This window comes from Marmota flaviventris, chromosome 1, assembly GCF_047511675.1.
Source record: "Marmota flaviventris isolate mMarFla1 chromosome 1, mMarFla1.hap1, whole genome shotgun sequence".
Taxonomy (NCBI): Eukaryota; Metazoa; Chordata; class Mammalia; order Rodentia; family Sciuridae; genus Marmota; species Marmota flaviventris.
The window spans coordinates 206,043,813-206,070,022 of NC_092498.1; the positions used below are offsets into that span (position 1 = coordinate 206,043,813).

The window sequence follows — 26,210 nt, forward strand, 5'->3', positions numbered from 1 at the left end:
GGGCGCGGTGGTCCACGCCTGCCATCCCAGCAGCAGGGGAGGCTGAGGCAGGAGGAACGTGGGTTCAAAGCCAGCCTCAGCAACAGCAAGGCGCTAAGCAACTTAGTGAGACCCCGTCTCTAAAGAAAATATTAAAAGGGCTGGGATGTGGCTCCGAGGTCGAGTGCCCCTGAGTTCAATCCCTGGTACCAAAAAAAAAAACTTCCAGAACTCTCCAGGGCTGGGTGCAGCCCAGTGGTGAGTGGCTGCTGGGCATGCAGGAGGTCCTGGGTTCCAGCCCGGCTCCACCAAAATCAAGTCAAAACTGGAGCACCACGCTACGAGGAGACGCAGTGGAGACCGATAGGCATTTTGCCAGGCGAAAGCCAAACCGAGAAGACAGGTGACTGCTGGTGCCACCGTGGGAAAGCAAGAGCAGCGCCTGCCAGGTGACAGGGAGGGGTGAGGAGCTGAGCACAGGGTCTTTTAGGACAGTAGAACTGTTTTGTGTGATATAGGTTGAGCATCCCTAATCCAAAACATGAAATCTGAAATGCTCCAAAAAAATTTTTTTATGTATTTTTTTCTTTTCTGGTGGCGGGGTGCAAGCCAGGGCCTCGGTGTACCAGGACCTGCTCCGCTGCGGAGCTACCTTCCACCCCCAGAGCAAACTCCTAGAGCAAACTATGCCACGGGGGAAACTGCACACCACGGAACTGGGTTTCACGCACAAAATTATTAACAATTTTAGCTGGAGACTGTGCCCTTGTCGGTAATCCCAGCTGCTCAGGAGACTGGGGCAGAAGGACCCAGTCTGAGGCCAGCTTAGAAGACCCTGTCTCAAAATAAAAAAATAACAGGGCTGGAGCCGGAGCTCATGGTAGGGCACCACCTCGCACGTGCGAGCCCCGGGTTCCAACCCCAACACACACGAAACCCCACAGCTTGATCCTAAAGTCCTCAGGGTACCGTCTCACCCCCGGAGGGACCTCCTGAACACAAGCACATCTACAGTCACAGGCTTTGGGACAGGAAAAAGGGATACTGGGACACCTTCTTGCCAGGTGCTCTTGGCAAGGACTGCATTTCCCTCCCTGCACCTCATTCCTGGAGTTGAGAGACGGGGTCTTTGGGAAATCATTAGATCCATCAGGGTGGAGCCCCGTGTTGAGTCCTGATGGCTTAATAAGAAGGGGAGACAGACAGACAGACAGGCTCCTGCCATGATGGATGCAGCCAAGAGAGACCTCACTTGGGACTGCACTGTGATGTTTGGACCTTCAGCCTCCAAAACTGTGAGCCAACTGAACCTCTTTTCTTTATAACGTAGGCTGCCTCAGGTACTTCACTGTAATAACAAAAAGCTGACTTTTTTTTTTTTTTTTTTTTTTGGTAGGTATCCAGCTTGACCTTACCACAGCCATCTTGAGCCATAATCGCCATGACTGTCCCTCAGTAACCTGGTCTTTTTTCACCAGTTTCTCAGCAAACTGTACACAGAGCTGCTGAAGTGCCATGTGGAGCTTCACAAGAGCCTGGCTCCAGCACTCCAGGGCCGGGCCTGGTGTCTTTGATCCTAGCTGGAGATGAGCCAGGCACAGCGCCTTCTGTCCTGACCACGAGAAGCCCCTTCCTCTGACCCGACTGCAGGGTCCACCCGGCTTCTGCACCATGGGAGTGAAGGACAAGGAGCGACTGGGCTTCCGGCAGGCAGGCGCCAGATGCTCTGCAGGTTTATTTCTTAAAATCCATTATGGAACAAAAGCCCTGTGTGGGGCTGCTGCGAGGCAGGTGGGGACACTCTCCACTGCCCCCGCCCCGCTCAGGGCTGGACGGTGCTGCTGCCGGAGGGTAATGTGCATCTGGGTGGCCGCTGCAACTGGCTGGCACATGGGTCCAAGATGAGCCACCAGTGAGAGGAAGGCAGCAACGGAGCTGCCCCAAGGGGACTGCACAGATGTCACCACCAACCCAAGGTTTGACCGTCACTAGCAGAACCCCTGGGGACCCTCAGGAGTGGCTGCTGGGAGTGTCTAACAGGCTGGAACCCCCCTGAGGCCCTCAGGAGACACCCCCTGGCAGGAGATCTTCCCGACACCACTGCTGCCGCTCTCACAGGTCCTTCCAGCAGTCACAAAAGTGGGGACACCCGCGGCCTTTGCCAGGGACAGGAAGCAGGGGGCTGGGTAGCCCGGACAGTCTTCAGGGCCCCTCAGCGGGCGCTCTGAGGAGACACCTGAACAGAGACATCTAGACAGAGGTGGACAGGGGCGACATCCAAGTGGTCACAGTTCATTCTGGAAGCTTCCAGGGCATCAGAAGGGGAATGGGGGAACCGGGAGGGTCAGGGATGGCAAAGTGCAAAAGGCAGCCAGCCCAGACAGGAGACTCCGTGGACCGGGGCCAGGCACCTGGGTGGGCTCCTCGTTCCGGGGAGGGCGGGGCCTCTTGGAGTTCACGGCCCTAAACATCTGGAACCAGCGCAGGGGGAGGCCTGGGCGGTTCCGTAAGGCACAAGGACGGGGACACCTGCTCCGGGTCCAGGGCCAGAGACAGGGATGAGACCTGGAGGGCAGCTGGGCCCTGGGCACACGGAGCTCCCGGGAAGGGCGGAGACGGTGCCCAGGGGCAGGGGCGCGGAGTAGGAGGACTCCGAGGCTGGGTCCCTCGCACCCCGCAGACGGCCGGCATGTGGCTAGGTGGCTGGGCAGGAGGGGCAGCCCGGGACAGGGCCCACCAGACTCAGCCGGGGTCTCAGCTGGCAGGGAGGGACCTCAGAGGGCAAAGGCGCCCGAGCAGATGCGGGTGTAGACGCCCTCGTCCAGGGGCAGGTAGTGGCCTTGCTTCAGGTCCAGGAAGAAGAGCCGGTCCGAGGTCTGGCGGGGGTCGAAGCCCTCGCGCTGCAGCCTGGTCTTCTGGATCTTGAAGGTGCCTGTGGAGGGGACCGGAGCCTGGGAAAGGCGCTCCCAGGGCCCGGTTGCGCTCCCTCTCCGGTACCTCCCGCCCTTTCCCCCACTGTGGCTGCCTCTGGTGGCTCAGCCCCCTCCTCCAGGAAGGGCTCCCTGATCACCCCATCGCCCTGGCCCCGTGCTCAGCCCCCACCCCGAGGCAGGGCTGTGTCTGTCACACAGAGGACTGGAGGCCAGCAGCCCCCGCCCTGTGGGCCAAATGTGGCCCGCCACTGGTTTGTCAATAAAGTTTTATTGGCACAATCCCTGACCACTCATTCATGCATCCTCCATGGCTGCTTTGGCCCCATAATGGCAGTTGAATAGTTGCAAGGAGACTGTGAGAAAAACTGCGCCTGCACTAAACATGGACAGACTTTGTTCTCGTCAACATTCCCTAACAACACAGTATCAACTCTGCGCACAGGACTTCCCTTGTATTGGGCGTTCTAAGTCATCTAGACGGGACTGACAGTCTATGGGAGGACACTGCAGGTTCTGTGCAAATACCACACCCTTTCATAGAAGGGACGTGAGAGTCTCCAAATATTGGTATCCACAGGGATTCCGGAACCATCCCCGGTGGACACTGGGGAATGACTGTACTGGACTGTAAAACACCAAGAACACCAAGCCCAGGGCCGGTGGGAAGGCACACCCTGGGCAGCTGCTCGGGGGCAGCGAGGTTTGCCAAATATCCACAGCAGATAGTTCCTCACTCGACTGTGGTACACATGGGGTGGTGACAGGGTCAGAGCCTCGTGGTATCATCACAAGGACATGAGGAAGGCACAGAGAAGCAGAAGTCCAGTGTGCATTTCACAGGAAGACAAATCTCAGTTCTTTAAAAACCACAATGCAGGTTTCTGGGGCCCGACCTCAGTTTTAGAGCACGTTTCTAGCATAACTGAGGCCCTGAGTTCCAACCACAGAGAAAGAAAAATAGATAAATAGATGATAGATACATAGACCTATCTCAGAACAAAGGCACAAACAGAGTAAGACATATGCATTCAAGTCCTGGCTCTGCCACTTGCTGGCTGGGTGACCTCGGGCAGATTACTTGGCCTCTCTGTGTCTGTTTCTTTATCAAATGGGGTTGATGGTAGCATTACTCCAGAGGAGTTTGAGAGGTAAATGAAAAGAGATGTGTACAACTTTTGGTGCATAGCAAGCATTATGTAAATATTTGCTATTTATCATGGTTAAGCGAACTAAAAATACAACATACACAAAGAGCTGAAGAACTAACACCTAAATCATTACAAGAAATTCCTACCAATCAAAAAGAAAATGAAGGTAGGCATGGTGGCTCATGCCTGTAATCCCGGCAACTCAGGAGGCCGAGGTAGGAGGGTCACAAATTTGAGGCCAGCCTCAGCAACTTAATGAGACCCTGTCTCAAAATGAAAAAGAAAAGAAAAAAAATGTGCTGTGGGTGCTGTGGCTCAGCGACATAACGCTTGCCTAGCATGTGTGATCCCTGGGCTCGATCCTCAGCACCACATAAAATAAATAAAACAAAGGTATTGTATCTAACTACAACTAAAAAATGATTTTAAAAAACACACTGGGGATGTGACTCAGTGGTAGAGTGCTTGCCTACTATGTGCAAGGCCCTGGGATCACCACCAGTACTGAAGGAAGGAAGGGGGGAAGGGAGGGATGGACGGACGGAGGGAGACAGGGAGGCAGGAAACGACGTGGGCCAACACAAAACTGGGTGAAACCCGTGAACAGGCAATTTACAGAGAGCAACCTGAAAGGTTCGAGGTGGTAACTCGAACTTCCCAGAAAATGAAAAGACGCGCCCACATCTCAGGAGGGCAAGTGGAGGGGTGTGGGGAGAGGAGAGGTGACCATGTCTGTAAGAGGAGAAGGCGCGCAGGAGAGCAGGGCCAGCGGCCGTGGACCGTGCGTCACACCAGCAGCGGGCCTGACTTAGGAAGATGAGTAAATGGTTGCTGAGCCAACACAGGTGGTGGACAGCAAGGTGGGATGGTCACACCTGTGGTGTCCACCTGAGGCAGGAGGCGCAGGAAGATGGGCCGGGCGTAGGGTGCCAGCACTTTCTGCAGCTCCTGATACATGGAGTTGGGGTTCAGCTGGCTGTGGGGGTCCGCGATGGCTGCCATGCCTGCTTTTCCCTCCACTCCTAGAGACAAAGGTGCAGCTGAGAGCCCCCCACCACTGCCAGGTAGCCTTTGCTCTCTCACCTCCCGTCCTCCCCACCTGGGATCACATTTGCCAAAGCAAAAAACATTTTATAAAGCTCTTGCTCCACCCCCTGAGCCCCTCAGGAAGGATGCTGTCATGATCCCATTTTCTGGATGACAACATCATGCATGCGAATGGACTCCACATCCAGGGCTCCCACCTGGTCTGCCAGGTATAGTTATCTAGGTTGTGCACTGCCCAAGGGCATCCAACCTCAAGCCCCTTTTGGCCGGGCTCCCTGAGGTTTCCACACCCCAGGACCATACCCCGCTCCCCAGCTTGCCTGGCACAGCCACTCCGTACACGGCCACGTCTGTCTGGCCCAGCAAGCGGCTCAGCACACCTTCTACCTCGGTGGTGGAAACATTCTCCCCTCGCCAGCGGAAGGTGTCCCCGCTGCGGTCCCGGAAGTACATGTAGCCAAGCTCGTCCATCACCAGCACATCACCTGGTGGAGGCCAGAGATAGGACCACGGCCCCCATCCCCACGGCCAGCCCCCAGGCCCCTGGAGGCTGTGCACCTGAGAGGTAGGCGCTGTCACCCTTGCGGAAGACGCTGTGGGCAATCTTCTTGCTGGTGGCGCTCTCGCTGACGTAGCCATCGAAGCGGCGCAGTGGGTCCTGCTGGTTGATCTGGCCCACCAGGAGGCCAGGCTCCCCTGGGGAGGAGGCCAAACTCGGGCTGAGCCGGGTGGGCAGGTGGCGGAGGCCCCAGCTCCCCAGGGGCGGCAGGGGCGGGGGCCTGCTCACCGGGCTGGCACGGGATGCAGAGGCCCTGGGCATCCCGCAGCAGCTCCATGGTGTCCTCGTTGACCTTCACCAGCTGGATGGGGTACACGTGGGTCAGGATGCGGCTGCTGAAGCCACAGGAGCCAACCTGGGCGAGTGAACTGGGTCAGCAAGGCCTGGGTGCGCAGGGGAACGTCCCCAGTGACATCACGCCTCCCCTGCCCCGGGGCTTGAGCACCCCTAGGTCATCTCAGGTCTGGGACCTCTGCAAAATCCTGGTGGTAAGGGCAGCATCCTGCCCCCAAGCCCATGCCACCTTCCCGTCCTGCCTTGCAGACTCACACAGGGACCTGGCTGGAGGACACTTCCTAGTCCATAAGATCCTCCAGGCCAGCAGGAAGTGGACACCTGCGTTGACCCAGGAACCACCGCGGCAGTGCCCCCAGCCCTGCCCTGCTCAGTGCTGTGGACAGTGATGCTTGTTCAAGGTGACTGTGTCGCTGGGCAGTGAAGGGAGTTACAGCAGCAACCCCAGCGGACGCCAGCGTGCCCTCCAGGGCTGGCCATTCCAACAGACATGCGCAGTGAGGACCCTGGCTTTATTAGGGTTACCACGTGCATCCCCAGCCTCGAGGTGGAGCCAAAGGGGCGGGGCATGCGGGGCGGAATGGGCGTAACCCCGGTTGCGAACCCTGGATGCGTGTGTCCCGCTTACAGAGCCACTACCCAGGGGCTCCGCGCTCAGCTCCTGCTGTGATGTGCGGTGACGACACAGTCAATAGCTGGCGGCCCAGTTCACAGAGGAGGAAAGCAAAGCCCCAGAGCCTTAAGTGACTTGCCTAGAAGAGCTGCACCTCCACGTGCCAGGGCCCTGCTCTCCCTGCGGACGTCACACGGAGACAAGGCTCAGGCAGGCTGAGGCCCTTGCTCGGGGCCCACAGCTACGCTGTGACTTGAACCCCTCCCACTTAGGTGTGACGGTCACATTGCTAACAGTACACACCGGGCAGGGTCTAGGCAGGCCTCGCGGTGCCCCTCTAGTGTGCATCGGGGACCCCACAGGTCCCCATGCCACCCCCGCGCCCTGACCCAGGGAGCCGCGGTCCGGGCGGCCCCGGGGCTGACCCCCTGCGGCCCACACCTTGCCGTCCATGTTGGCGATGCTGCAGTTGCACTCGGTGGCCCCGTAGAACTCGCCGATCTGCCGCACGCGGAAGCGCTGCGTGAACTCCTCCCAGATGGCCGGCCGCAGCCCGTTGCCCACGGCCAGGCGCACGCGGTGCCGCCCCTCGGCCTCGCGCACCGGCTGCTTCAGCAGGTAGCGGCAGATCTCCCCGATGTACTGCACCACCTGGGGGAACCGAGGCTGGGCTGACAGGGGGACCTCGCCAGCCTGGGAGCCAACCCAACAGGGCATGAGACAGCCTCGGGATGATGACAGCTGCGACATCAAGCCACGTTCTCAGTCACCGCCTGGGACACTGCTTCTGTCTGCAGGCAGCTTGGCCTCACACCTCTCAGTGGCCCGTCCCTCTGTCCCCCCACACTGCTTCGTGGGGACGGCACATCCTGGTCGAGCCTCGCGGGCACATGGCCCCAAGGCCTGCGGAGGTTTGGCACCTCACAGGGCAACGCTCAGCCCAAAGGCCACGCACTTAATGCTGTCCCTAGAGCCTCCGCTGGCTGAGCTTGGCTGCCCACAGGGTCGCCCCTGGGGTGGAGCCACTCAGCTGGGGGGGCAACAGGACTGAGACCCCGCAAATCATCTGCTCGCTGGCGCCCCCTTCAGGGCGCCTTCCCTCCCTGTCTCGCCTTTTTCATCCCCACTCGGCTTCCTGGGCTCACTTCCAGGGTGCCCCAGGGGCCCGGGAGTCATGTTGGGGCCGCCTTCTGAATGGCACGTGACCACCTCCACCTGGCCCTGCTCTCCTCCTGTCTCCAGAGTTCCCTGGCTCTGCTGCTCCCTCAGCTCAGTCTCCGCCTCAGGGACTTTGCACTTGCAGTACTGTCTGTCTGACAGCAGCTCCCCCCAAATGCATCTGCCCAGGTCCTCGGGTCTCAGCTCAAATGTCACAGCCACTGAGAGGCATTCCCTGTAGGTATTTACTAAATATCTGAGAATATACGAACATGCTGAGCACACACCATCTGCCAAGCACAGCGCCTGGAGATGAAGGCCCCAAGGCCCAGAGAGGAGGGGACACCCAGATCACACTCCCATGGAGAGCTCTGGCCCTGGGTTCCCAGACCTGAACCACTGGTCTCCAGGAGAGAACGGGGAACACAGCCTGAGCTACCCAGCCAGCCCAACTTGAGCCACTGTGATTGGTTTAAGGATGGGCACTGGACCAGAGCTGAGCCAACGAGAATCAGAACTGGAAAGTTAGAAGAGCAATTCTTTCCCTCCTGGAGACCAGATAAGGAAGGAAGCTGACCACTCAGGAAGCCAAGAGAAAAGCTGAAAACAAGAAATGGAAACAGATAGAGGAGAAAACGTGGAGTCATAGTCTGCAGAGCTGCACCCGGACAGGGACTAGGAACAGGGTATGACCTAGAACCCCAGCTGGGTCTCCCCTGTGCCAGGGGACCTCGTACCCTGAAGGTACACAGTTCAAGTGGGGAGATGCACAGCATGCTTGGCTTGTGCATGAAGGTATGTTGGGTCACAGCTTCCTCTTCTGTGGAGCTAAGGAGAGCCGGTTCTAGATGACCGCCTTTGGCCTCCCTCTGGGCCTCCCAGGCCACTGTGCAGGGCCTGTGGACATGGCTGCAGACACACAAGCAGTTCCCCCCCCCGCTCCAGCCAGAGGCGGATTTCTGGGCCTGAATGCATGCTCTTGTTCTCTGGGTATTCTTGACCTTCCAAGATCCTGTCCCCTGTGCCCTATAGAGCCCTCAGTGTTCGCCACAGACCTTTTCTTTGACACAAAAGTTCTGCTTCTCGGAAACTGACAGACGGGCTTTGAAGGGCTGGGGGACGGCGCACAGTGGCTCAGCAAAATGGCAAGGACAAAGGCAGAGCCCATCAGAGGCTGCGTGGGGCTGCCAGCGAGAGGACACGGCCTGCCCACGGGAACCTGCCAGAGTTGAACTTGGAGCTGGTCAGGTGTAGAAGCTGGAGGTTCTCAGCCAGGTGCGAGGCCACTCCCCAGGGACACTGTGGTCAAGGGGGTCACCCCTGGCACCTTGTGGTCCCAGGCCAAGGACGCTGCTAGGTATCCTAGGGGGCACAAGACAGCCCCCACCTCAAAAAATGACCCAGCCCTGAAGGTCAACAGCACCTGGCTAAATGCCAAAGTGCTGCACCCAATTCCCAGTGTATGTAAAACGCTGTGACAAAGGACCATGCTAGAGGACGCTCCAGCAATGTCTAGAGAAGGAAAGCATAAAGCTCAGTACATAAATGACAAGGAGAGAATGTCCTGGGCGGGGGCAGGGGTGGTCCAGCTGAAGGGTCCTTCACCAGCTAGTCCGGGGCAGGCTGTTTGGATACTAATTCTTTTAAATATAGAAACAAAGAAAAAACCCACTTTTGACTGGTGAGTTGGGGATTGGGGTTGGGCCACTGCCCAGATTCCTGATGACACTGAGAAATCATTGTCACTCTGTGGTTGTGCCCATGGGTGCTGAGGTTATGTCTTAAGGAGTCCTTACACTGGGTCTGCTCAGCGTAGAGCCCTTGCCCAGCATCTCCGGTTCCACCCAACGCTGCAAAAACAGTCTTCTCCATCAGACACAAAAGGCCACAGGGGGACACCTCCCCCAGACCCTCCCCCTCCATGGAAGGTCTGCTGCTCAAATCCAAGAGGCCGGAGGCAGGACGGGTGGCTGCCCAGGGCGGGGAGGGGCTGCTAATGGGCGGCTCCTTTTGGAAGACGGAAACGTTCTGGAACTAGACGGCGGTGATGCTGCAGAGCCCCGGGAAGGCCTGGCCACTGCGCCCACATCCGGCCAACCAACTGGTCACTTCAAATCAGCAAATTTTATGAGTTTCACCTCAAAAATCTTACAAAGTCCTCATCCTTCGGAGGCTTTACTGAGACGTCCTCACAGGATCCTGGCCGCTAGGACAACACCGGGTGTGGCCGAGGGCCAAGGGGCAGCACTGGGCTCCCCCAGCCTCTGGGGCAGGGTGACAGGGCGCCCACAGACCCTCGGCTTTCCTGTTCATATTCAAGCACGTTGGGACTCTCGTAGCCGTCTGCTCTGCACTCCGTAAAGCTGGCCAGCAGGTCCCCAAGGCCACCCTCCCAGCGGGTCCTCCTAGCGCTCTCTAGGGGGGCCTAGGAGGGGACTCTTCTCCAGGATGCCCCGCCCAGAGCCGTGCCCAGCGGTGTGACCCGGCTGCACCGCAGGTCCACCCCCAGGCCCTCCAGCTACCCTGGGGGACAGCAGACGCCTCCACCTCTGCCCTCTGCTAAGCCCCCTGGCCCCCAGCCCTGCGCCCGCTCCGCCCACCGCCTCATTCCCCGCAGGGAAGACCCGGGAAGCCCAGGCACCGTAGGGCGCCTTGGGGAGCAGCCCCCCAGTCCCATCCAGCTGCATACCAAGCCTGTTTCCTCCACGTGCAGAAGGGGGCGAGGCCTCTGCCTGCCTCCAAGCAGTTAGAGCGTCCCAACGCGCAGAGGCCTTCTGGCCAGGGGCTGGACGAGCTCAGAGACACTGGCTGCCTTCCCCTCCTCTTCCTGGACCACCCCCACCCCACCCCACCCCCGCAGGGAGAGAGATGGGGCGCAGTTCCCAGCTCTGGGAGGCAGGGGCGGGGCTTTACAGGAAGGGGCGGGGCCTGACCGTGCAATTGTACTTGACGCAGTCGTCCCAGAAGCGGCTGGCTGAGAATTTCTTGCGGAGGACAACCGTCAACCCATAGATGAGGCACTGCCCCACGCCCATGATGTTCCCTGCAGAGGGTGGGCCCGGTGAGGGCTTGCCCGCCCCCACCCCCAAGGCCTGTCCCAGCCGCGCTGCCCCGCGGTACCTGCAGAGTGGTACAGCGGCAGGCAGTCGTACAGCACGTCAGCCGCCCGCATGCTGTAGGAGTGGTGGCCGAAGGCTGCGATGCGGTAGTACCTACAGGGACGGTCGGGAGGGCAGGGGCTGGGCCCTCAGTCCCCAGGGACTGGGGGTGGCCAAGCATGCTGGACGCCGGCCAGAGCTACCAGCTCAGGCTAGCTGGAGAGGAACCAGCGGCAAATAACTGACAGTCTAGGGATCTGGGGTTGGGGGTTGAGGGTGACCCTGGGGAGACTGAGGGATACTGCCTGGGGAGGTGCTGGCCTGACCCCAGATCCAGTGGGCCAGGGCTATGGGGATGAACTAGGGAAGCTGTCCAGACAGAGCACACAGCATGTGCAAAGGCCCTGCACCTGGAAGAGCTGGGGGCCAAAGAGGAAGGAGTGAGGGATGAAGAGGCGGCAGACAATACCTAGGAAGTGCCAGGGCTGGCAGAACCAGAGAGTGGGGTTTATCCCAAGGCAGTGAGGGGAGGCCAGGTGCAGGGACAGTCTGATTTACGGTTTTAACCCTCCTGAAGCCACTGAGGGGAGCAAAACTGGGGAGGGGGCAGCAGTCGGGGGAGCAGGAGGCTGAGCAGGGGCAGGTCCAGCAGAGCTGGGCAGAGCACTGAGAAAAGTGTACGAATTGAGGAACAGGTATATGGACAGGCTGGATATGGGGAAGAGGTAGGGGGACTAGTGGGGTCCCAGGACAATGGACACAAGGTAGCAGTGTCCTGAGATGGCCATGGGTTTCATTTAATTGGGGGTGTCTGTCCACAGACCCAGGGGGCATGCTGGGCTGCAGGGTCAGGCTGGGTCACTCTCAGGGGCTGGTGAGACAGCCACAGGCCCCTCACCTGCTGTGCACGACTATGGCAGCCTTGGGTAGCCCCGTGGTCCCTGACGTGTAGATGTAGAAGAGCCGATCTGCAGGAGAGGGGCATTGGGTACTGGAGGCAGGGGGCAGGGGAGGGCAGGCTTCCAGGGACCCTCCTGCACTCACCGTCCATGCCCTTGCCAGGGGACTGTGCCAGGGGGTTGGTGGACGCCTCCTTCAGCATCGGGTCCAGGAGGTGAGTGTCAGGCAGGATGCCCTCGGGTCCCAAGTCTCCAGAGCAAAACTTGAGAAGGCTCTTCCCAAGCTGCCCGCTCACCTCGGCCACCGCTGAGGCCAAGACGAGCATCACGGTCACAGCCACGGCCAGACAGGCCCCCTCCCAAAGCCCAGGATGCGGTCTCTGTGCACCAGGCGGCCGCCCGACCTCGCGCCTAAGGGCCCAGTCCGGGAAGGCCCCCTTCTGAGGCCTGGGCCCAGCGACTCCCTGCCTGGGGCAGCCCCAGGTCCCCGCCCACCTGACATCCACGCCTGGCCTCACCCGCTGCCATCTCCCCGCCGTAGATGAGGGCCTTGGCACCTGAGGTGCCCAGGCAGAAGGCCAGGGGCTCCCGCCGCAGGTTGACATTGAGCAGCGCAGCCACCACGCCTGCTTTGGCCAGGCCCAGCCACAGCCCCACGAACTCAGGCCGGCCCTCCAAGAAGACGGCCACCACGTCGCCCGGAGCAAAGCCCAACTGGTGGAAGAGGTTGGCCACGGCATTGGAGTAGGTGTCCAGCTGCCCGAAGGTCCAGCAGGCGCCACTGCCGGCGTCCACCAGGGCCAGGCGCTCGGGCTGCCGCCGCACCACAGCCTGGAAGATGCACGGGATGGTGTGGCCAGCACGCTGGTGCCGCCGCAGCTCCAGTCGCACGCGGATCAGAACAGAGAGGCCACTGCGGGGAAGGGGGGACACGATAGTGTCACTGGCAGGGAGCAGCCCAGAGCCTCAGCATCCCCATCTGAGGATCCGGGGAGTTGGGGCTGCGTTTAACCATTTGGTTGCTGGATGTCTCAGGGGACCAAGGACAGAGGCCATTTTCCAACCAGCCACTCTGGTGTAAATGGAGTCCCACTGTCCTCCTCTCTCCGGCTACTTGAGGGGCCAAATCCCACCCTTCACTCTCTGAAGATGTCCCAAGCTCCTGACCATGACCCCTGCACCCTGCCTCCCACTCCACATGCTTCCTCCACAATGAGGGCCCAGCCCTGTGTGGGGCCCCGGCGCCATCCCCAAGTCACTGCAAGGCACTAGGCACAGGTGGCTGCTGTGTCCAGCGCGAGGAGGGGCTGTTCTGCCCAGGCAGGGTCAGGGACCTCCTAGGGGAGGGACAGGACGGATGGCGGGGGCACAGAGCGGGCGGGATGGTGTGGCCAGCACGCTGGTGCCGCCGCAGCTCCAGTCGCACGCGGATCAGAACAGAGAGTGGCAGGCCAGTGGACAGGGGGAAGTGGAGGCCAGGAGCAGTCCCTGAACAGCATATGGCTGAGTGGCTGCCCCTCGGCCAGGCGTGAGCTGGGCGAGAAGTGACCTCTGAAAACTTTTACCTGTTACCAAGAATTGCTTTAGCTCAAGGACTAGGAGACCTGGCATTTCTCAGTTTACAACTTGGGAAATTGGTGGTTCCAGCTCCTCCTCCACCTGGTTCCCTGCCCCGGCCCCAGGCCCTGGCTGAGCAGCCCTGCGGGGGAGCAGAGCCCTGGCACCTCCTCCCGCCCGCCTTCCAGGGCCAGCGCGGACGCCACTGGCCCCTGTCCTGTCAAAATCACTGCCAAGTCCATCCGCCCCGCCCAGCGGCTCTGCGCAAGGGCCCCCGCCCACCCCTGGACCCCACATGTGCACAGCAGTGCCCTGCCACAGAGGGCGCTGTGGGACAGGGGCTTCTGCGAGCCAGGGGACCAGACACCAAACGACTGGCTGGGCCTGGGGCTTCCCGGCCTCCAGCACCATGGGGACACGGTCCTTCCACTAAGAAAAAAGAAGAAGAGGAGGAGCTCCCGGCTCCCCCGACACGGTCCTTCCCTTCCTCCCCACCCTCCCTGTCTACGGGCGCTATTCCGGGGTCAGAGCAGTGGACGAAGACCACCAGTCTCACCCTCAGAGGCTCACCGGCACTAGGCACTACACCAGCAAGCTCCAGGGACAATGGTGACAAGGGGCAGTGCAGAGTGAGGAGGACTGGGGCGGGGGAGGCTCCCGAGAGGCAAGTGGCACCTGCACAGGGCCTGGTGGGGGGGGGGGTGCACCTGACAGTACAGCTGGGGACACAGCCAGTGCAAAGGCCCTAAGGCCGGGACAGGCGAGGAAGCAGGCGCTTCTGAGGACCAGAGCGGATGCCAGGGTGGTGGGGAATCAGACGAGGGCCAGACAGGGAGGACAGGTCCACGATGGGCAGGGCCAGGCACCCCCAGAGGAGCCACGGAGACAGGCGGGGCAGGGGTGCCGGCAATGAGCATCAGCAGCGTTTTAAAGCAAGGGCTCGGGGTTCAGAGGAGATTCCCGAGACTCTGAGCTTGGGACGGCGCTTACCTTGGAAGCCCCCGAAGGCTCCTCCGGCTGCCCTTTGGAAAGGAGCAGGGAACCCGGTGTTTGCAACTGGACCACGACACACCCCCACTCGGCTCCTCCCAGCAGCCTCCCCTCCCGCAGGGGGTCTTCCAGGCACCCCAGGGGCCTCACCCAGCAGGATGCCCACCGCTGCCCCAGCATAGCACAGGGTCCCCCAAATGTGCCAGACTCAGGCACTGGCAGGGCTCAGGGAATGTTCTGGGCCCACCCTGTTCCCTGTCACTCCTCACCCCCACCAAGCTCCTGCGCACTCCTGCATCCGGGCCTTTGCACAGGCTGGGCCCACCTCCTGGGGCACTCTTTCCTGACATCCTGGTGGCTCTCTGCCCAGACCTAGCTCAACTGTCACCCTCCCTGGGGCAATCCTGGACCCCTCTCTGTACTGCACCCCGCATGCCGGGCTCCCTGCCCGCCCCTGCTTTGCTCCCAGGACCTCCAGGTGAACTCCACTCTCTCGTCATCCTGTCCTGGGCCTGCCCCTCCCTCTCCAGGCGGACAGGGACTTGTGACACCCTTGGCCCTGGAGACTCAGGAGGAAAGGAGCCAAAGCCCTGCCCCTGGGCTACAGTGAGCTGCCACAGTCCTCCCCAGGACAGTCTCCGAGGGGTGTCTCGGGGTGTGTCTGGGGATCACAGGTCAGGTGGCCCCAGCTGGCGAGGCCAGGGACCCTCTCATGCAACAGGGTCTCAGGGCGAGGCCACTCTGCAGTGGGGCCAGAGACGGCCTCTGGGTGACTGTCCTGCTGCTGTCCCAGGTGTGGCATTTCTTTTGGTCCTCCTAGGGTCCTCACTGCTTTGCAGTCAAACACCCCACCCCCCTGACTCCATCCCCAGTGCCACAGTGTTGAGAGGTGGGACCTTTCAGAAGGGCTAGGTCATGAGGGTTCTGTCCTTGTGAATGGATCAATGTCACTATGAAAGGACAGGTTTGGGCCAGGCACAGTGGCGCACGCCTGTCATCCCAGCAACTCGGGAGGCTGGGGCAGGAGGATGGAAAGTTGGAGGTCAGCTCTGGCAACTTAGTGAGACCCTGTCTCAAAATAAAACAATAAAAGGGCTAGGGATGTGGCTTGGGGAAGAGCACTTGCCTAGCACCCAAAAGGCCCTGGGTTCCAGCCCCACTCCAAAAAAAGCAGTCTGTCCCTGCTGCCTGCCCACACGCACACCCTCTGGGCTGCTTTCTTGCCCTTTGGCTTTTACCCAGAGTAATTCAGCAAAGGCCCCGCCAGTTGCACCTCTGGATCTTGGACTTCCAGCCTCCAGAGCGGTGAGCAGTCAACTTCTACTATTTATACATTACCCAGCCTCCAGCGCTCTGTTATAGCAACACAAAATGGGGTAAGAGGAACGTGCCCAAGGGCTCGATGTTACCTTATTCTCTGTATTTCTGTAGTTTAAACTTTTCCATAATCATAAAAGGTCTTCACATTTCTTTTGGTCCTCCTAGGGTCCTCATTGCTTTGCAGTCAAACATCCTCCCAGTGGCCTGCAAGGCACCTGGTGCTGACCTGTCCACCCTTCACCTCACTTCCTCCCCCTCCCGCCTGCTCCTCTCCTGCTTAGCAGCAAACAGTGGCTGCCTCAGGGCCTTGGTTTGTGCCTGGAATCCTCTGCCACAGCCCCCATGGCGCCACCTTCTGAGCCTTCACTCAGAGGCCCTCCTGGCCCTACCTACCCAGTGTCTATCACTGTGACTGAGGTTTTTTTGTTTTTTTTTTTTCTGGTCCTGGGGGTGGAACGCAGGGCCTCAAGGGCACTAGACAAGTGCTTTGCACCTGAGCCACATCCCCAGCCCTTTCTATTATTCATTTTGAGTCAGGGTCTTGCTAAGTTGCCCAGGCTGGACTTGAACTTGCAAACCTCCTGCCTCAGTCTCCCAAATTGCTGGGATTAAAACATACACCACGGTACCCTGCGGCTGTTATAAAATATGTCTGCAAATTCTCTGATGGTCCTTCCTTCCAAAGGTGGGCTCTCTCCTCCCTTGATTTGGGGTAGAGGAGGGGATTTACTTCTCATGAACAACATGTGGCAGGAGCAAGGCTGTGACTTCTGAAGCTGGGGCACAATTTGGACACCTTCTGTTTAGCATGAAGCCTGCCTGGCCCTTGTCACCCAGCACCATGATGTGCAGATGCCCAGGCCACCAGGAGAGGTGTTCCAGCAACACCTCTGAGCTCCTAAGATATCAAATGATTCTGGTCCTGGATTTGGAATCTTCCAGTTGAGGTTCCAGACATGACATGGCAGAACTGGGGAAAATGGTGATATTTGAATTCCTGACCCACAGAAGCCATAGGAAATAATAAATAGTCATCACTGTCTGCATCCCCTAATTCTGGACAATTTGTTACACAGCAATAGGTGACTGATACCATCATGCCCCATCTTACGCCCTTCAGACGGCTCATCACAATCTCAAACAGCCACCTCTTTAACTAGTCTCCAGGACTCTTTTGTCCATTTCCATGAGATCAAAGATCACATCTGTCTGTCAACCATGTCAGACAGCTGTCAGCCCAGCACTGACCACTGCTGTGAGGACAATGCTTGTGTCCCACAGATCGGCTCAAGTGCAGCTTGGCCTCTGCCTGTGCAGCTGTGGTGGGTTGAAGGGTGTCCCCACCCAGAGCCTCAGAATGTGACCTGACTTAGAAACAGGGTCTTTGCAGATGTAGCTAAAGTAACTGCGAGGTGGGGTCCATCCACTTGGATGATCCAAGTGGCCTCAAGTGCAGGACTAGCGTCCTTATGAGGAGAGAAGGGGACTGGGGTGTGGATCCGTGGGGCAAGAGTGCTCGCCTGGCATGTGTGAGGCCCGATTCAGTCCTGAGAGATGACGACAGCGACAAGAGAAAGAAGACAGGCCAGGGAGAGGGGACAGCTGTGTGAAGATGGCTGGGGTGATGGGTTCACAAGCCAGAAGACCACTGGCACCCAGGAGCTGGAAGAGGCAGGAAGCACCCTTCCCCGGGGCTCTGGAGGGAGCGTGGCCCTGCTGACACCTGGATTCTGAGCCCTGGCTTCTGGGACTGTGAGAACAAATTCCTTTTGTGTCAAGCCCCTTGGGGGAGGCAGCCCAACACCCCCACACTGTGGCCCGGCCTTCCTTCCCTGGGCCTCATCATGGATGGGAATGGGGACAATAGACGTTTTCCCCCAGAGCTGGGGATGTAACTCAGGGCTCCTGTGTGCCAGGAAGACATCGCCCTGGGCTATACCCAGCCCCGAGGTTCCTTTTATGGGGAGAGGAGTGGACAGTGAGGTTCTGAGGAAGCCTTGCCGTCTGTCCGTCTGTCCTCTGAAGATCAAGCCAATCAAGCCATCAGTCAGCACGCAGGCGCTGCCACAGAGCACCCCGCGACCCCTAAGACTCCGCAGGCTGAGGCAGGAGGACTGCAAAGTGAGGCCAGCCTGGATAACTCGGGGACCCTGTCTAGAAGGGGGGGGAGGGGCACCACAGACGGAGCTCAGCCGCAGAGCGCCCACCTCGCAGGCGGGAGGTCCTGGGTCCCAGCCCCGGCGCCGCAAAACAGAAACAGAGCTTCTGTGCAAACGAAAAAGGGACCCTGGAAAATTTAAATATGAAGACGACAGAATGCGAACACAGGCTGCGCGGAGGTCCAGCGAGAACCAGGGTCTTCAGGCGGCATCGATCCCGGCTCATCCGGGACAACCAGCGCACCACGCCGCTACCAAGGAGTGGGCAGCGCAGCGCAGCGCAGGAGTTCTAAACGGGGACTCTCTGTACTCCCTGCTCACTTTCTCTGCAAATCCAAACTGGATAAATGAAAAAAAAAATCTATTCAAATAAACACAGAAAGTAGAACAGAAGAGAGGAAAAAAAAATAGGAGAAAAGTTTAGAGTTTTAGATCAGTGGGAGAGTACTTACTTGTCTACCATGTAAAAGGTTCTGGGTTCAATGCCCAGTACAGAGAGAGAGAGAGAGAGAGAGAGTTAGAGTTCAACACTCACATTCTTTGAACAAATAATTCTCAAGCCAGATACTATTCTAGGCATTCAAGAACAGGAATTCCAAAATAAAATAAAATAAAGGTGAGAAATCACCAATGACATCATTCAAGAAAACTTCACTGACCTAAGTCCTGCCAATGGACCACAAAATAGATAGAAAAAGCCCGTCACCTTGAAAAGAACCCATCTGGTTCCAGAAAAAAAAAATAGCCAGGCATGGCGGCCCACGCCTGTAATCTCAGTGACTCAGGAGGCTGAGGCAGGAGGATCCTAAGTTCAAAGCCAGTCTCAGCAACTTAGGAAGACCCTAAGCAACTCAGTGAAACCCTGTCTCAAAATAAAAATTAAAAAGGGCTGGGGATGTGGCTCAGTGGTTGAGGCCCCTGGGTTCAATCCATGGTACCAAAAACAAACAAACAACAACAACAAAACTAATAACAACAAAACATCAGGTCACTACAAAGTGTTGGGAACCAAAAGGATTTTAGACTTCTCAACAATAACCACAGTGTAAAAAGAACATGAGAAATAACTTCAAAGATTGAAGGAAGAGAATTTCTGACCTAGAAGTCTATACCCAGACAATCAGTCAAGTGTGAAGATAGAAATATAGTTTTATATATACAGCCTCTCAAAAACTTAATTTCCTTGCTATATTTCTTCAAAAGCTAATAAAGATGTGCTCCAAAACATGTGCTTCCTGGGGTAAACCAAAGAAATGGATGATGAGAGAGTCAGGGGACAGAGATTTAACCCACAAAAGAAGGGATGCTGACCCTAAGGAGGATGTCTGTGAGCAAGCCCAGGCAGCCCAGCCTGGATAGCCTGGAAGCCATGAAACTAACAGTCTATCTAACGGTATAAATGACGACAGGAGACAACTGATGTGGAGTTAGTTCAGGCTTGAAGTGGAGCTAAAGACAGAGAACTAACAAATACAAAGGCAATCAATAACCCCCGGGGAAACACAAGGTTGTTCAGGAAATAGAAAGTGATCATAGTATACTAAGTGGTTCAGTTTGTTTGTCTGTTCTTATGCTGGGGACCGAACTCAGGGCCTTGCACATGCTAAGCATATTCTCTATGACTGAGCAACACTCCCACCCCAATGGATGATGAGTTTAGAATACTGTTAGAATTAAAATGAGGACATTCTTATCATCAAACCCAAATTATGACATACAGTTAATCCTCATTATTCATGGATTCCTTATTTTCAAATCCTTATTTAAAATGCAGACTCACAGAGATTTCCCAGTCTCCTGCAGACACGTGCTACGGGGAGAAAGTCTGAGTGGCTGTGGGCATGTTCCTGGCTGCGGCTGGACAGGGAGGCAGCGCTGCCTTATTTCAGCTGTCATGCTCAGCGCCCCTTTTATGGTCAGCTTAGTGTCACCTTTGTCTTCATTTCTGTGTTATCTTGCTGCTGATCTTGTTGTTGAAAGGGGGCCCCAAGCACAGTACCAAAGCACTGTCTAAACAGCCAACAATAAAAAATTAAAAAAAAAAAGCACTGTCTAGTGTCCCTACCCTCAGGAAGGTGCCTTGTGGAGTAAATGCATCTGTCAGGCAACTTAGCAGGGCCCTGTCTCAAAACAAGAAACACATTTACATAAAGTAAAAAGGCTGCAGACTATAGTTCAGTGGTCAGTGCCCTTGGGTCAATCCCCAGTGCCTCAAAATAAAGTAAAACACAGGACAACTTGCAACGGTAATAAAAGCTATGTGAATATGGTCTCTTTGGGGAGGGGTTGGGGGTGCTGGGGATGGAACCCGGGGCCTCGCACATGCTGGGCAAGCGCTCCACCACTAAGCCAGACCTCTAGCCCGAATGTGGCCTCTTTTAAAAGTGTCAGACAACTACTAATATTTTCAGACTAATGTGGGTCACGAAAGCCACCTAAAGCAAAACCATGGACGAGGGGCGAGACTACTGTGTTACAATAAATAAAACAAAAATGTGAAACATTAAACGTTGACTATTTCTACATCCACCCTGTGGTCAGAGCCTGGGAGGCTTGGGCACAAGGACCACGTCTTGCTGGACAGTGGTACAGCAGGGTCTGTGCCATGGAGCCCCTGCTAAGTTCCAGGATGAACACCAAGACCACCACAGAGAGCCAGAATTAATAGGGGGTCACCTCAGCAGCAAGAACACTGCACATCTGTGCAACTAAAAGAATAACTAAGGTGATCTTCCTCTGCATTACTGAGCACCAACTGTATGCAAACACTGAGCTACTCTCATAGCCAGCCTCCAAAGTAGGGGGCTATGTATCAGATGATGGTTGAGCTGGGGCTCAGAAAGGTGAATTAACATGCCTGAGGTAACCCAGCACATTGGGACACAACAACCCAGAGCCAAACCTTGCTTACAGGGTCCCTCTGTTCCCCTGCAGACTTACCGCCAAACATTTATCAAGTGCTCACGGGATACCAGGAACCGTGAGGTACACAGCAGGTGCTAATGCATGCACCTGAAGGACTACTCCAACACCAGATTTCATCTCCGATTGAAGCAACTGGGATGCGACAGGTCAGCAAGGGAAGAGCTGCGTCCACAGCCAGACCCTCGGGCTCCAGCCACCAAGCTGCTGACCCCACCCTACATCTGAGCACCTACTATGTGCCTGGCCCTGCTCTAAGGTCTTCCTGTAAGAGAACCCCCATGGGGGGTACAAGTGTCAGAGCCACGGGCAGAGGGCCACCAGCGAGGCAGCAGCCAGAGGAAGCAACCCCTGCAGGTCTTCCTATAAGTGGCACAGCTAGAAACAGGAACTGAGGCCACAGCTGGTCATGCCCAGGCTGAACACGGGAACAGCAGTGGTTACAAGTGCACTCTCAGCCTGTCCCCTGCTGCCCTCGGCACTGCCGCTTGGTGTCTCTCAAGGACGCCCACATGGGCAGGCAGTGGATTCCGGTGCTTTGTTCCAGCCACATGCTGGGGTGGCCCCGTTGGGCAGCAGCCCAAGCCACCCCAACCCTGTGGACAAAGAGACCACTGTCCAGCTCTGGGCCCTTCCCAGGGCCTCTTCTTGTCCTTCTGCTCTTTTCATCCTGAGTCCCAGGACTCCAGTGCACGAAGACACCAGCAAGGATAAACGCGACCAGATTTTATGAAGCAAATACGGGGTGAGGCGGGAGAACGGGGCAGGGTGCTCACGTGTTCCTGAACCAGAGTCTAAATTCAGCATGGCATGGTGGCCAAAGGCTCAGATTCCCCTCCCTGGCTGTGTGTTCCCAAGAAAATGGTTTCAGCTCTCTTTGCCTTGGCCTGCCCACCTGAAAAATGGGATTAGTCAGCATGCTTTCCTTAAAGGGTTGTGAGAACAAGACCTGGTACAGGGGAAGGGCTATTTGACAAGCTGCATTAGTGAGCTACTGCTGCAGAACAAATGACCCCCCCAAATTAGCAGCTACAAACAACGGTCATTGTCTCATAGATCCATGGATCAAAAATCTAGGAGCAAGCCAAGTGCGGTGGCTCCCACCTAGAATCTCAGCTATTCGGGTGACCAAAGCAAGAAGATCACAAGTTTGAGGCCAGCCTGGGCAACTTAGTGAGAACTTCAGCAACTTAGCAAGGCCCCGTCTCAAACTAAAAAAATAACAAGGGCTGGGGGTGAGGCTTGTGGCAGAGCACTCCTGGGTTAATTGAGCTTAACTGAGTGGTTCTGGCTCAGGGTATCTCAGGAAGCTGCCACTGAGGTGGAGTCTGGGCCTTTGGCCTCCCCGGGCTTCACTGGGAGACAATCCACATGAAACTCACTCATATGGGCCTGTCCAGACGACAGGGCAGCTGGCATCCCTCAGAGCAAGCGAGCCAAGAAATGGCACCCGAGTCGGAGGCCACTGTCTTTTTATGACCTAACCTCAGAAATGCTGTGCGCTGGACTGAGAGGGACCACCCAGGGCAGGAAGAGCAGGAGGCGGCGATCAGTGGAATCCTCAAGGCTCTTCAACGGCCGACTGTGCCAAGCCATGTCAGGGACATGGAGTGGACCCTGCTCCGGGCTCTGGGGAGACAGACATGACCTCCATCTCTGTCCCTCAGGGCCTACAGTCTAGCCGGGGAGAGAAACCGGATGATCAGAGGACGGGTAAGCAGGCGCGTGAGAGAACTACAAATACCGATGCTGCTGGGAGTTCCCAGGCAAGCCTCAGAGCCACACTGCCTGCTCCTGCTAGTTGCCACCCACGTGACGCTGGACAAGCTACACAGCCAAGCTGTGCTGCGGTTTGCTCGTGTTTAAGGTGGGACAGCACCGCCTCATGGGCTGCTGGGAGAGCTTTATAAAGTCACACCTGGGAAGTGCTCAGACATCCCCTGGCCTGGCACAACAAGAGCACTCAGGAGTGTCGGTCATTCTGCCAAAAATGACAGGTGGGGAGGGCTAGAGACAGCATCTGAGGACAGGACATTTAAACCACAGCATAAGAAAAAATCAAGAGCAGAGGGAGGGCCATCAGGCAGAGGGACAGCAAGGGCAAAAGCCCTGGGCTGGGACCCAGGCTGAGTTATTCAGCAAGTACAAGGACACAGACTAGCCCGAGGGGGACCGAGAGAGGGCTAGGGCGGGGAGCAGGGGTAGGGGACTCTTGGGCCATGCTCAGGAGCATGGTTTAGACTCTCAGAACAAGGAGCCACTGAGCGTACTGAGTAGAAAAACCCAGCAGGGGCTCCCTGGGAGAGTGTCATATGGTATCGCCAGGCAAAAGGAGGACCCAAATGTCCCATCCAGAGGAGGCAGCCTGGGTCTGCTCAGGCAAGCTGCTTTGGGGACCAAGTGAACACAGGGAGTGGGGAGTGGTGGGCAGGCAGAGGCAGGCTGGCAGGACCTTGAGCACCCAGCCAAAGTTGTCTTTCTCCTGCAGAGGATGAGGGGACAAAGAGGGTGTGTGAGATGTCAAGATGACCAAGGGGGGCTGGGGTTCTGGCTCAGTGGTTGAGCGCTTGCCTAGCATGTGTGAGGCATGGGGTTTGTACTCAGCACCACATATAAATAAATAAGTAAAGGTCTATCAACGACTAAAAAAATATTTTTTAAAACTGAGGGGTGGTGGGGAAGAGGTGGGACCATGACATTAGAGAAGAAAGGACAGGTTTTAGAAAGTTTGGAACCAGTCAGCCTGCACAGGAGCCTTCCCAACTCCACCACATCCCTGCCCCTTCCTGAACCTGTTTCTTCTCCCTTGATTCAGTGTGCCCACCCCCCTGCCAGGAGCCTGTGAAGGCCAGCCCAGCACAGGGCAGGTCCTCGCCTACACCACATGGGGATGGTTCCTGAGATCTACTCACAGGGGAACCCCCAGCAATGCCTGTTTTTGACCCAGGATGATCCTCAGTAGCCCCTTTGAGCAAAATCCTGAGAGATACCCCCAAGGCAGTCTCCAGAGACCCCCAAGCAAGTACTGGAATATACAGTGACCCCCCCCCCCACCACAGTCCCTGAACAACACCCAAAGCTCCACACAGATCCCAAACTCTCAAAATGCTCCCCAACCACAAAGAAACCTAAAGAGGAACCTCTGAAGACCTTGGAAGGCCTTTACAAATTTCGGGAGTAGCCCCTTTATCCCCAGCCCTAAGCAGACCCCAAGAGGTTGTGCAGCCCCCAGAGACCACTGAGTTGCCCCTATGAGCCCTCAGGACCCTATCAGAGTCTCTGACAGCTCCCAGAAGTCTCTCAGTCACCACAGTCCCACAGAGACCCTCAGACTTCCACCAGCTAGCTGCCCAGAGGCCCAAAGGTTGTCACTGGGGTCCCCAAAAGTCTCCTAAGCAGTCCCCAAAGCTCCAATCATCTTTGAACATACTCATCTCCCTCCAAAGATTCCCAATCTCTCCGCTGTTCTTCTCAAAGACCCCCCCCCCGACCAGGCGCCCCTTCAAGCCCCGGCCCCGCCCCTAGCCCTGCCCATACGGCCCGGGTCCCGTCCCCAGTTTCTAAGCCCTCTCAGCCCTACCCGGGCCCGCACACCACCCGCTACCTCCTCAACCCGCCCCGGGCCGCGCAGCCCCGCCCCCATACCTGCCCGGCCCAGACCACACTCACAAGAGGTCCCGCCTCGCCGTCTTGCAGACAATGCGCAGGAAACGCCAGCCGCCGCCGCCCACGTACACACCGAACGCTGCCGCTGCGCTCCAGGTCCACGGTAGCCCCAGCAGCCACAGCAGCGCCAGCGAGGCCAGGGAGGCCGTGCCTGCACCCGGAGCCCGCATCCTAGGAAGCGGAGAGCGCTGAGGGGGCTGGCCGCTGGGGCCCCGCCTCCTGCCGCCATGCCCCACCCCAGACCGAGCTCCGCCCCCAGACCCTGGCTCCGCCCACGGCCAGCCCAGCCTGGAACTCCGAGCCAAGTCCCGCCCCCTCCTCGGGAACGCGTTCACAAGTCAGGCCCCGCCCTCAAGCCTGTGGTTGGCTACGTCCCTGATAGGTACCACCCCCAGGCCGGGGCTCCGCCTCCCTGCCAATCATTGTATCGGGACCCTCCCCCAGGCCCAATATTTCCAGAGCGTCAGTCCTTGTCAGGCCCCGCCCCATGCCTTGACTTTGAGGTAAGACCTTAAACCCACGCTCCATCCCCAAGATTTAGCCCTCGAAGCTGGCTCCGCTTTGTTCCCGACCACAGACCTAGTCCCTTCCTAGTCATTCTTCCAGGTCCCGTCCCCAGGCCATGACCTACCCCTATCCTCTGTCCCCCAGCCTGCCCATCTCGGACGCTGAGTTTTCCTCCAGGTCCCGCCTCTACCCACTTTTTCACCGCGCTCCGGCCCCCGGCCCCAAGTTATGCCTCCAGCTCCGCCCATAAGCGCAAGTCTCAGGCGGAGCCCCGCCCTCTCTAAGCCAGGCTCCACCCCGAGTTAGGCCTGTGCTCCGGCCCCTAAGCACACGCTCCAGACCCCGGCCCTCCCGGTCAGCTCGAGCCGCGTCCCCAGCTTCTGACCTGGCCTGCGTGCCCAGGCCCAGGTTCAGTTCTGGCCACCGGCCCCACCCCCAAGCCTTGTCTTAGTCACCACTCTAGAAAGGCGCCTCACTCCTGCCCACTTAGCACCTAAGCCCCGCCCCACACCCTTCTTCCCACCTGTCCAGGTTTTAGCCCCTCATCCCGCATAGCGGAGGCTGGCCCCTTCCGGAGGCCACGACCATAGAGAGAGATCCCCCGAGCTAGAGAGCCAGCAGCCAACGAGACCAGCGGTGCTAGAACGGCCCGCCGAAGCTTGCCACTGCTCCATGGCAACCAGGCTTCGCCCCTCCCATTCGGCTGCGTGCTTAGAAAGCACGTGGGTCCCGCAGGCAGGGGCGTGGCTCTCGGGCGCGCCGGGCCGAGCCCTAGATGGCATTCAAGGTTGTCCCGGGGACCAGAAACTCCCTGCTCACACCCGGGCCGCTTGCCCTAGAGTCTTACCCCATACCCCAAGTCCAAGTCCCAAAGCCTCTTCGATACTAAACACGCATTCTAGGAACCGGAGGATTGCTAAACTAACACCCTAGGGCGCAGAAGTTTCCAAGTCGAAACCCGCCTCAGTTTCAAAAGTGGATCAAGGACCCAGCTAACCCTAAATCCACACTCCAAAGCCTTGTCAGTTCTCAGTGTCACACCCCTGGAGCCTGGGGAGGACAATATCCACACACCAGGTTCTCATCCTTCCTAATCATACTCCCAGGAGGCCCAACTAGGTCTTGTTTGCACCCCAGAGTCCTAAATGCTTACCTAGAGGCTCCAAAGCCCTTTTTCTGACCAGGCGTGGGGAGGTACTGACCTGGATGTCCACAACCCTATTCCCTGGCTGACCTGAAGCCACTTGCAGACCCCCGGACTTGGCTGCTCCTTCGTGGGCTTCCAGAAGCTCAGGCAAGAGGCCGGCAGACTGTGAGGCCGAGGCAGGGGTCCTCAACTTAGCTCCAGATGGTGGGTCCCT

At 57.8% G+C, this 26,210-nt stretch overlaps 1 protein-coding gene across 4 annotated transcripts; it reads right to left on the bottom strand.

Annotated features, from left to right (window-relative positions):
- Positions 1-1,675: 1,675 nt before the first annotated feature.
- On the bottom strand, positions 1,676-26,164 carry Slc27a1 (solute carrier family 27 member 1). Of its 4 annotated transcripts, none has more exons than XM_071601250.1 (13): positions 26,084-26,164; positions 24,346-24,513; positions 12,247-12,641; positions 11,874-12,035; positions 11,728-11,797; positions 10,852-10,943; positions 10,665-10,774; positions 7,015-7,224; positions 5,895-6,021; positions 5,666-5,803; positions 5,428-5,592; positions 4,936-5,082; positions 1,676-2,911 (listed from the first exon to the last, which is right to left on the bottom strand). In XM_071601250.1, exons 2-13 carry the CDS (start codon positions 24,510-24,512, stop codon positions 2,754-2,756), a joined length of 1,941 nt encoding a protein of 646 aa, XP_071457351.1. In that variant the 5' UTR covers position 24,513; positions 26,084-26,164; the 3' UTR covers positions 1,676-2,753. The 4 variants fall into 4 exon arrangements, with proteins under 4 accessions (XP_071457351.1, XP_071457352.1, XP_027788129.2 ...); XM_071601251.1 differs by lacking the exon at positions 26,084-26,164 and adding an exon at positions 26,052-26,073; XM_027932328.2 differs by lacking the exon at positions 26,084-26,164 and adding an exon at positions 25,373-25,525.
- Between the last annotated feature and the right edge of the window lie 46 nt (positions 26,165-26,210).

Excerpts from the sequence above, each read along its gene's own strand:
- Slc27a1 (XM_071601250.1), bottom strand. The coding sequence starts at position 24,512 with ATGCGGGCTCCGGGTGCAGGCACGGCCTCCCTGGCCTCGCTGGCGCTG. Across the intron at positions 10,775-10,851 it reads GCCGCTGTACCACTCTGCAG|GGAACATCATGGGCGTGGGG; the intron begins GTACCGCGGGGC and ends CACCCTCTGCAG. Across the intron at positions 5,083-5,427 it reads GTACGGAGTGGCTGTGCCAG|GAGTGGAGGGAAAAGCAGGC; the intron begins GCAAGCTGGGGA and ends CTTTGTCTCTAG.